The sequence below is a fragment of the Coptis chinensis genome, chromosome 8, assembly GCF_015680905.1.
Source record: "Coptis chinensis isolate HL-2020 chromosome 8, ASM1568090v1, whole genome shotgun sequence".
Taxonomy (NCBI): Eukaryota; Viridiplantae; Streptophyta; class Magnoliopsida; order Ranunculales; family Ranunculaceae; genus Coptis; species Coptis chinensis.
The window spans coordinates 12,280,405-12,291,208 of record NC_141463.1 but is presented as its reverse complement, the minus strand read 5'-3'; the positions used below and the strand labels follow the sequence as shown (position 1 = coordinate 12,291,208).

At 38.0% G+C, this 10,804-nt stretch overlaps 2 protein-coding genes and 1 pseudogene across 2 annotated transcripts; all 3 read right to left on the bottom strand.

Annotated features, from left to right (window-relative positions):
- Positions 1–457: 457 nt before the first annotated feature.
- Positions 458–1,883, bottom strand: LOC147479994 (uncharacterized). The gene is made up of 3 exons (XM_086579841.1): positions 1,457–1,883; positions 1,292–1,374; positions 458–1,200 (listed from the first exon to the last, which is right to left on the bottom strand). The coding sequence occupies exons 1-3, from the start codon at positions 1,878–1,880 to the stop codon at positions 529–531; spliced, it is 1,179 nt and encodes a 392-aa protein (XP_086435967.1). The 5' UTR covers positions 1,881–1,883; the 3' UTR covers positions 458–528.
- A 73-nt stretch (positions 1,884–1,956) lies between these two features.
- Positions 1,957–3,189, bottom strand: LOC147479993 (uncharacterized). Its single transcript, XM_086578539.1, has 4 exons — positions 3,059–3,189; positions 2,640–2,977; positions 2,169–2,548; positions 1,957–2,088 (listed from the first exon to the last, which is right to left on the bottom strand). Exons 1-4 carry the CDS (start codon positions 3,187–3,189, stop codon positions 1,957–1,959), a joined length of 981 nt encoding a protein of 326 aa, XP_086434665.1.
- Positions 3,190–4,298: 1,109 nt separating this feature from the next.
- LOC147479992 (cytochrome P450 716B1-like) lies at positions 4,299–5,386 on the bottom strand (annotated as a pseudogene).
- Positions 5,387–10,804: the final 5,418 nt, after the last annotated feature.

Below are 10,804 nucleotides of genomic sequence, written 5' to 3'. Positions count from 1 at the left end.
GTGACACCCCAAATTTCATTACGTTATCATTACACTATGGGGCGACACCCCAAAATTTCTTTACGTTATCATTACACTATGGGGGGGCGACACCCCAAATTTCATTACGTTATCATTACAATGGGGCGGCGACACCCCAAATTTCATTACGTTATCATTACACTATGGGGGGCGACGATACCCCAAATTTTATTACGTTATCATTACACTATGGGGCGGACACCCCAAATTTCATTACGTTATCATTATTCTATGGGCGTGACACCCCAAATTTCATTACGTTATTATTATATTATGGGGCGGACACCCCAATTACGTTATCCTTAATACTTATATCTATTTTGCCGACCTACCTCAAAACCAGATTACACAACTATTATATGTTTTGACCGACCTATTCTGATTACCAATCTAATAAAAATAGATAAAACCAAATATCATGAATACAATTGGAAAAAAGAAACATAATTGAGAAAGAAAAAACCGTAACCTAACCTCACATCATCATAACAATAAAGAATAAAAACTTCACTCAAGAAGTTGCGGCATAATGCTATCCTCCACTGGAACTGGAACACCTAATAGATCCGACGGAGATACATCTTCCAACTTCCTATAACACATAGTATAATAATTTGACAGCTGCTGCAATTTTTCCCGTTTCTCAGAATCTCTTGATTTCCAAAGTCCAACACTTGCCGATGCTTCACGCAACACCGCCCCAGATTTCTTAATTTCAACTGCATGCTTCTCAATTATATCATCCTTCTCTTCACACCCTACTCTAAAATTTTCCACCCTCTCATGACATTCATCTAACTCCTTTTTCAAAAATGCATTCTCTTCCAATAGTACCTTGTAGTCTCCTCTAATCCCCTCAGCCTCGCAAACTTGTTTTGACAATTCCAATTTCTCACATTTTAAAATTGCAACTTCATCACTCAAAACCTTCTGCTCCTTGAGAACAACAATTTCTTGATTCTGTTTCGACACTTCAGCTTTCATGATATTCATTTTCATCTCATAGTCGTGCAAAACTACTTCATTTCTCAAAATGACTCCTCTCAAACGTTCATTCTCCTGATAGATGAGCTCTCTCTCTTTCCAAATATTTCTCAATCTCGCATATTCATTAGTTTTAATCTTATAATTTTCTTTTGCTTCTAAGATTTCTTTAGCACAATCCCCAAGCTTCGACGCCTAATAGAAAAAATAAAGTGTTACTCAAAAACAAAAAAAAAAAATAATAAAAAAAAAAAAAAAAAAATCACACACACACACTAAAAATTACCTCTGCAAGCTTTGAATTCAACATATTAACGGTTTTTCCAAAATCTACACTTCGTTGATAATCCAAACACAATAACTCTGGATCTGAAATATTAGACAAAAGGTTTTAAAATAATAATATATAATAATCAGTAAATACTATATAAATAGCTATTCAACATCTAACCTTCAATTGCCAAGGCTTGCACGCCTGGAGTGATGAGCATAGGTGTTGTAGAACAACCGCTCATCCCTGGCTGCAACGAAGAAGGTACAGTTGATCCAACAATGATGTCGGCACTAACAAAAGTAGACACTTCGGTTGACACACCTGCATCGGTGTCAGCAGAAGTCGGCAATCCAGCATTTGTACCAACAATCGTTGACACTTCTGTTAACATACCTGCATCGGTATTAACAACAGAAGTCGGCAATCCAGCACTAGTGCAAACAACAGTTGATACTAAACTCGACACACCAGCAATGGTGCCATCGGCAGAAGTTGCTACACCAGCATTGGTGCCAACAACAGGTGTTGGAACTCCAATACTACTTCCACCAAAAGGAGTTGGCACTCCAAAATTGATCTTGACAACAGAAGTTGAACCCATTGTATCTCCACCATCGTCAACTTTTTTCATCTACATTACCAAAAGAACCATTAAACAATCAATAACGAATTTTATTCTAAATCACAGAAACAAGATCAACACTAACATTAAGTCCAGATATACTGTTGGTCATCGCTTCCCCACCAATATCATCATCATCATCAATATCAAGCACATCAGTAGTTTTTTGTACAGGAAGACAAAAAACCTGTCATAATGAAACATCATTCCAAAACATATTATAGGTATTATATATATGATATTTTAAAAGAAATATTATATGCGTACCAGTTCTCGACTCTCAATCCCTTCCTCAATTTTACTTGAGTTATCCCCAGTTTTCTTTTCCTTCTTTTTTGGACGTACACTTCTTTTCTTCTTTCTAATATTTTCTTGTCCACTATCCTCAGAGTCATCTCCTTCTACTTCTTCATCATCTTCACTGCTATCATCCACAATAATATTCTTTCTCTTCTTTGAGCCACAGTAAGGTTCTAATTCCCTAGGCTCATTCAGCAGTCCAGTTTCTATATCATGATAATAATCTACTATATCGTCTGGAAACGAAAGATCATAGACATCTGCATTATGGCTAAACAAACTAACAAATTTCTTTTTTATCATCTCGCTGCTAAACACTGATTTATTTGGAAACTTCAGAAAATCCCCTATATATACAAAAAACAAAAAACAATATAATAAAATGTGATCCTAACTATTTAAAACTATAATTATAAAAATATGAAGTTAATATTTTACCTGATATATTGTTAGGATAATCAATATTTTCGAACCTCCAATTGCCTTTAATCTTAAAACCATACAATTTCGCATTCTTGTAGTTCGAAGGCATCCCATAAAACCGATAATTCTGGTTGTGATGGTTATGATATCCCAAGGCATAACTTTTAGAAGAGGCCTTGTTTTGACGCAGAGGCTTCAATAACTCAAACAAAAGGTCTGACGACATACTCTTTTGATAAACCTTACAAATTCTCGCTACACGGGCAAATATAGCCCAATAGCCAGGAGATAATTGTAAGGGATGTACTCTCCATCGAGCTAATAACTCGAAAACTGATTTTCGAAATGGAACACTACAACCAAGCCAAAAATGTGAAAATAATAAAATTATCTCATCCTTTTCACATTTTTGGTCGATATCGCTACCAACATACTCAATAGAAACATCATCTCCGATATCATACTTTTCTCTCAAACTATCAGCATCAATTCCCTTCGCCACCCTATTCATATTAAAATCCCCCTTATCACCCCATCTCATCTTCAAGTTATAATTTTTCTCCATTATCAAATATTTTCAATACTGTCAAAAAAATAAAATAGCATCGATTAATCCTTCTCTCAAAAACAAAGACAAGTTTCTTTGATAATAAGATCTAAACACATGGTTTACTGTCTCGTGATCACAGAGATCCAAATCCTAATATACATTCCTTAAAAAAAAAAAAAAAAAAATTACTGTTCATAACTTGACGATTTTTTTTTTTATTATTATTATTATTATTTTTTTGAATGAATAAAAAAAAAAAAAAAAGTGTGTTAACGTGAATAGAACTTACCTTGTTGCACAGGTAAAACAAGAATATGAAGAAGAAGACAGAAACTTTTATTCTTCTCTTCTCAAACCTAACTTTCTCAATCTTTTAAGTCTTTCTCAATCTTTAAAGTCTGTGAGTATTTAAGACATCAAGTTCTCTTTTATATTTACATTCTAATTTAGAGAATACTAAACCAATAGGACTCTCTTCTCTCTGCTAAGCCTAATACATCCAAAACTTGGTTTCCTAGTTCGTCTCTTATTAGCTTAGTTCAATCACTCTATCCGATACTAATGTGAACCAAGTTTAAATTAACAACACAACAGTTATATAGATTTTGCCGACCCTATTCAAAAAAACAAAACAAGAAAATCTGTTCTAGCCATTTAATTACCGCTGGAAAGAATTGCCGATCCTTCGATTGCCGATGCTATGAACTGCCGATGCTGCTCGATAATTTGAATTGCCGCTGGTGTGCCGATCCCTTTGGATAGCCGCTGAATGAATTGCCTCTACTTGATTTCCGCTGGCTGTAGAAAAATTTACCAACAAGTTGGCTATCATCGATTGAAAAAGTTCCGCACAACTTGAAAAAAAAAAAAATTAGATTCAGGAAACGAGAAATTTTAGAAAAGGTATACTATCAACATAGAACACAGGCTGTGTAAAGCTAAAATATAAATCAAAGTACAAGTGCATTACATAGGTAATCATCCAACTGCATCATTAATCATTTGTATCATATTTCATAGGCTGGCGATATACTAATAAGCATAAGTTATAAATTCATTGAGTAATGTGTTGCTTACTAGGTATGGTTAATTCAACTTAAGGAAATAGAGGCCTATAATTTGAACTATGACTTTTTAGGTGAGTATTTGTTCTTAGTGAGAATTAACAAACCTTGAACAACTTTATGATAGCATTCAGGTGATTCCATAAGATACTTCATCAACATCATCATGACAAACTACTTGTGTCATGCCCTAATCCATGAGAAGTATTACATTGTCCGCAATCTCTATATCACTCAAAGGCTTCCCATTCTCGCCTTGTCGTCAATCAAATATGAAATCAAGTCCTTCTCAGTTCTACCCTCGAATGCCTCATGGTCCTCTTTTTCTCAATCACTTTAATTAGTTCATATTGTATAACTTTTGCGAAATAACAGCCTTTAGTGCCTAGTGCCGGGGAAGTAAATTGGAAGCTGAAATACCCCTTTAAGCAAAATGTTGAACTCTTCCAACATCTTTGTTTCCCATTTCGAATCATCCATGCTAGTGAACATCTCACAAGCAAGCGAGAAAGCATAATCCTTGATCAATGAGAAGGCCATCACCTTACTTTTACCAAATCAATCTCTTTCTATACACTTCTTGCAAGTCATGTCAAACCTCTCCACAAGTTGGTGCATCACTTCTTGTTGCAAAAAGCTGTGACCAATTTCCTAGCACGCGACGACTTATACATCTGAGCTGTAGAGAAAGAAGTACCAAATAGTTTCTTGAGAGAATCGGGGCCACCATGTCAAGACCGGACTCTTTTCAGATGTGAAAACAAACTTATTTCCAAAATGCTCCACATATTAGTACCGTCTTCTCCCCAAGTATAGATGTCTTGAAGATGTCTTTGTTGTGCTTTCTCACCCTTCTATTAAGGAATCAAGTGCGACAGCTATAAAGAAGCCTACCAACCTCTAATACTGGTTGTGGAGTTATTCACTAATCAACTTCACGTAACAGACCGCTGATCTTGTGCGAGTATTCACATGCAATGGGGAACAGCAACGGGAATCTTCATGAATACTGGGAGGCAATTGATAACACATTTGGTCTTCAAGGAGGCTTTATCTGGGATTGGGTTGGTCGGCAAAATATCCATATAGCTTGCCTTGCCGATCCCATGGAACCCACTCGCATCGGTTGCACTTTTCGTTATCGCCATTGTTGGCGGATAACAAAAATAATGTAACAAGAATGACTGCAGACATGTTACGAGCGGCATGTTGAGCGGCCTGTTACGAGCGTACTAGTAAACCCACTCGTCATTGGATTGCTGATTGTTACGAGCGGCATGTTAAGAGCGGCATGTTGAGCGGCATGTTACGAGCGGCATGTTGAACGGCATGTCTTCCAGAATTTATATTTCTTCCAAGACTATTTTTATAGACTATTTATATATGTTCGTAGTACAAGACTATTTCTTCCAACTGTTCAGATATTTGCTTACCACTTCTACTTTACTAATCAATTTAATAATATAACTTACTACATCCCAAAAATCCAATTACCTTTTCTTTGCCACACGGGCCCTGCCCATATAACAAAGAGAGGGCGATGTTCCGACCCCCACAAATGTGGCCCAATATAAGCCCAACTATAAACAAGCCCACGCTCAGAGCCCATGCTCAGCGCCCAACTATAAACAAGCCCACGCTTAGAGCCCAACTATAAACAAGTCCACGCTCAGAGCCCATGCTCAGAGCCCAACTATAAACAAGCCCCGCTTTCGAGCCCATGCTCGAGCCCAACTATAAACAAGCCCCACGCTTTCGGGCCCATGCTCAGAGCTTAACTATAAACAAGTCCACGCTCAGAGCCCAACTATAAACAAGCCCACGCTCAGAGCCCATGCTCAGAGCTTATCTATGAAAAAGCCCATGTTGAAAGCCTACATTCCACGAGCTGACAGTTCTCCCGCCAGTTCTCCAACTTCATTCCACGAGTTGACAGATGTCCCGGCAGTTCTCCAACTTCAATCCACGAACTGACAGTTTTCCCGCCAGTTCTCCAACTTCAATCCACGAACTGACAGTTCTCCCGTCAGTTCTCCAACTTCATCCCACGAGCTGACAGTTCTCCCGCTAGTACTCCAACTTCATTCCACGAGTTGACAGATGTCCCGGCAATTCTCCAACTTCAATCCACGAATCGGCGGTTTTCCCCGGTTCTCGACCTCTCAATCCACGCCGGCAGTTCTCCCGCCAGATTCTCCAACTTCATCCCACGAGTGACAGTTCTCCCGCCAAGATCAACTTCATTCCACGAGTTGGCGGATGTCCCCCCATTCTCCAACTTCATCCCACGAGGTGGCGGTTTTCCGCCCGGCTCTCGACTTCATCCCATGATTGGGCCAGTTCTCCCCCGATTCTCCAACTTCTTCCCATGATTGGAATATTGGAACGCGAGGAAGTAACTATCACCAATGCTACCTATAAAATCCAACCTTCGTCATTTTTCCAGAACTACGCAATTGAGACTTGATCCCAAGCAATATCTTTGGGTACGTAGGCAACTTCAAAACCGAAGTCCAGTCTCATCTTTCCCCAATCACCATCTCCAAAAAACATTACTCACAACCCTCAACTGGTGTGTTTTGGCAAATCTTGCTGAAACAGTACACTTACAAATATATGGAAATGAGAGGAAGTACACCAAACATCAAAGGTCAGTCCTCATAGACACGGTCCTGTAAAAAGACATTCTCCACATCTGGGGACATTAACTCGTGAAAATGTTTTAAATGTTGGCCATTAACTTGAAAAGTACTGTTGTCCTTAGGATTTTCCAAGGTGATTGCCCCGTAAGGGGTGACTTAAGTAACCAGAAAAGGACCAGACCAACGGGTTTTTAATTTCCCTGGGAAAATATGCAAACGGGAGTTGTAAAGCAAGACCTTTTGACCAACTACAAACTCTTTATGCAGAATCTATTTATCATGAACACGTTTTATGTTAGCTTTATAATCCTTCGTGAGATCATAATAATCGCTACGGATTTCTTCAAGCTCATTTAATTGCAATTTGCGCTTCACACATGCCTCATCAAAATTGAAGTTAAGGCTTTTTATAACCCACATAGCACGGTGCTCCAATTCAACGGGCAAGTGACAAGATTTTCCAAACACAAGTCTAAATGGAGACATACCTATAGGAGTTTTAAAAGCAGTTCGATACGCCCATAAGGCATCAGTTAGACGCTTAGACCAATCTTTCCGATCAGGATTTACTGTCGTTTCTTTTTTTTTTAATTTCCCTATTAGAGACTTCTACTTGGCCAATAATTTGTGGATGATAATGAGTAGCCACCTTATGGGTAACTCCGTACTTTTTAACTAAAGAAGAAACAACTTTGTTGTAAAAATGTGTTCCTCCATCACTAATGATGGCTTTAGAAATGCCAAGCCTACAAAAAATATATTCCTTAACAAAAAAACACAACTGTCTTATAGTCATTGCTACGGCAAGCCATGGCCTCTATCCATTTAGACAAGTAGTCCACGGCAACAAGAATATAAATAAAACCGTGGGAAATAGGAAAAGAGCCCATGAAATCAATGCCCCATACATCAAAAATTTCTACTACCATAATGGGATTTAAAAACATCATATTACGTTTAGGGATACGCCCCAGTTGTTGGCAATGGACACACGTCTTGCAATGCACTTGTGCATCTTTAAAAAAGGTAGGCCAATAAAAGCCACATTGAAGAACTTTAGCTGCCGTTTTTATACCACTAAAATGGCCACCACACTGTTTGTCATGGCAGAAAGATAGAACCTCATTATATTCCCACTAGAGAATACAACGACGAATAATCTGATCCGCAAAATACTTAAAAAGATAGGGCTTATCCCAGTAGTATAGCTTAACTCTGGCAAAAAACTTCTTACGTTTATTTCTTGGCCAAACATCAGGAATAATATTAGAAGCTAAATAATTCACAATGTCGGCATACCATGGTGCAGAAAAAATAGAATAAAGATGCTCATCAGGAAAAGAGTCAGTTATGGACTCATAATCACTATCACTGTCATTGGTTAGTCTAGATAAATGGTCGACAACTTTTAATTTCTAAGGTGAACTCTTGCAGGAGAAGAATCTATCGGATCAATCTCTGTTTAGCATCCTTCTTTGCGAGAAGGTACCTAAGAGCTGCATGGTCTGTGTAAACTAAGGTCTTTGTACTAACCAAATAAAGACGAAACTTATCTAAAGCATAAACCATATCTAAAAATTCCTTTTCCGTAGTAATATAATTTCTTTGAGCATCATTTAAAGTTTTACTAGCATAATAAATAACAGTGGACTTATCATCTAGTTTCTGACCTAACACAGCACCAACAGCATAATCGCTAGCGTCACACATAAGTTTGAAAGGTTTAGACCAATCGGGGAGGTCAGATAATCGGTCTTGCATATTAAAAGCGGCTTTTAAAGTTTCAAAAGCCTGTTTGCAGTCATAATTGAAATCAAAGATGGCATCTTTTAAAAGCAGATTAGTTAAAGGCCTAGCTATTTTTGAAAAATCCTTGATAAAATGCCTATAGAAACCTGCATGGCCTAAAAAGACTCTAATGTCACGGACAGTTCGTGGTATAGGTAGAGACGCTATCTTATCTAATTTAGCCTTATCTACTTCTATGCCGTCACTAGATACAATATGACCTAGCATTATTTCTTTTTAAACCATAAAATAATATTTTCCCCAATTTAAAACCAGATTCTTCTCCTCACATCGTGTCAACACCTTAGAGAGGTTAGACAGGCAGTCACTGAAAGAGTCTCCATAGATAGAAAAATCATCCATGAAAACTTTCATAAAGCGCTTCGCCATGTCACTAAAGATATGAAGCATATACCACTGGAAGGTACCAAGAGCATTACAAAGGCCGAAAGACATTCGTTTATAGGCATATGTTCCAAAAGGACATGTGAAGGTAGTCTTGTCTTGGTCATCAGGATCGATAATGATCTGAAAATAGCCAGAGTAGCAATCTAAAAAACAATAATAAGCATGACCAGCTAGACGTTCGAGCATCTGATCTATAAAGGGTAAAGGAAAGTGATCTTTTCATGTCATGGTGTTTAAGCGTCTGTAGTCAATACATATCCTTCATTTCATAGGAACTCGTGTGGAAACATATTCACCCGTAGCATTACGCACAATGGTAACCCCCAATTTCTTAGGAACTATGTGAATGGGACTTACCCATTCGCTATTGGGGATGGGATATATGATACTCGCATCAAGTAACTGTAAGACTTCTTCCCTGACCACCTCTTATTTCATGGCAGGGTTCAAGCGACGCTGAGGTTCGCGTGAAGTCTTTACATTATCCTCCAAATGTATACGATGTGTGTAACATTAAGGTCAATCCCCTTAATGCCATCTAGGGACCAACCGATCGCAGAACGATGTTCCCAAATCACCCTAATCAACTGTGCTTCTTCATCAGTAGACAACTGAGAAGATATAATCACCGGATGACTACCATCCAGATCAAGTTGAATATACTTCAACTCTGAAGGAAGAGGTTTAAGCACCGTGGTGGGAGGAATGTTTATAAAGGCTTCTGGAGGGTCCTCGTCTTGAATAGTGAAGACTTGTTTAGGTAGAAGGTCTTTAAACTCAGAAGATGGAGCTATAGAAGAATCTAAGATCAGAGTAGACTCGAAGAGGGCGTTGACTTCTTCTATGTAGGAGTCATCGTCAAAATGTGAACTTATGAAAGAAAGGAATTTATGCATCTGATCCTCTGGAAACGTGTTGATGAAATAATCTTAAGCTAAGCTCTCGATCATGCTAACTTCTCCATCGATAGTCGTATCGGGTAACTATTGCATCATTTTAAAAACATTTACCTTAATAGAAATATGGCCAAAGGACATGAACATTGAACCATCACGGCAGTTTATGAACGCGTTGGCAGTTGCCAAGAATGGATGCCCTAAGATGATAGGAACAAAGTCGTTAGCGACTTCTGTGTCGAAGATAATGAAGTCAGCTGGATAGTAAAAATCTTGAACATTAACAAGCACATTTTCAGCCACACCCTTAGGATACTTAATAGAATGATCAACTAATTATAACGTCATTTTAGTTGGTTGCATCTCTTGTAGTCCTATTTGTTTATATAGATAATAAGGGAGTAAGTTAATGCTTGCCCCCAAATCTAGTAGAGCAGTTGTCGTGTGGGTATCCCTTAAGGTGCATTGTACAGTAGGACGACCAAGGTCCTTGTACTTAACGATTCTATTATGTTCAGATAAAGTGGGAAACTGTTCAGTTAGAAAGGCGTCTTTTGGAATATTTGTTTTACGCCTAGTAGTGTACAACTCTTTTAGAAACTTAGCATGTTGTGGTAACTTTTTAATAGCTTCAAGAAAAGGTAGGTTTATCGTTAGATTTTTAAAAACTTCTCTAATCTCATCAAAATTAGTATCCTTATTTAACATGGCTAGTCTCTGGGGAAACAGTGGTTTCTCTCTATATTTAGCATAAGGATCAACAGGATGTTTAACCTTGGCCATTTTTTTCTTAGGTTGTGGTTTAACTGGTACCTCTATAGGTGTAGGATCT

Coding starts and splice junctions, on each gene's coding strand:
- LOC147479994 (XM_086579841.1), bottom strand. CDS start 1,880: ATGGGTTCAACTTCTGTTGTCAAGATCAATTTTGGAGTGCCAACTCCT. Junction 1,375..1,456: donor GCAAGCCTTGGCAATTGAAG/GTTAGATGTTGA, acceptor CTAATATTTCAG/ATCCAGAGTTATTGTGTTTG. Junction 1,201..1,291: donor TGAATTCAAAGCTTGCAGAG/GTAATTTTTAGT, acceptor TTTTTCTATTAG/GCGTCGAAGCTTGGGGATTG.
- LOC147479993 (XM_086578539.1), bottom strand. CDS start 3,189: ATGGAGAAAAATTATAACTTGAAGATGAGATGGGGTGATAAGGGGGAT. Junction 2,978..3,058: donor GGAGATGATGTTTCTATTGA/GTATGTTGGTAG, acceptor GCTTGGTTGTAG/TGTTCCATTTCGAAAATCAG. Junction 2,089..2,168: donor GGATTGAGAGTCGAGAACTG/GTACGCATATAA, acceptor TCATTATGACAG/GTTTTTTGTCTTCCTGTACA.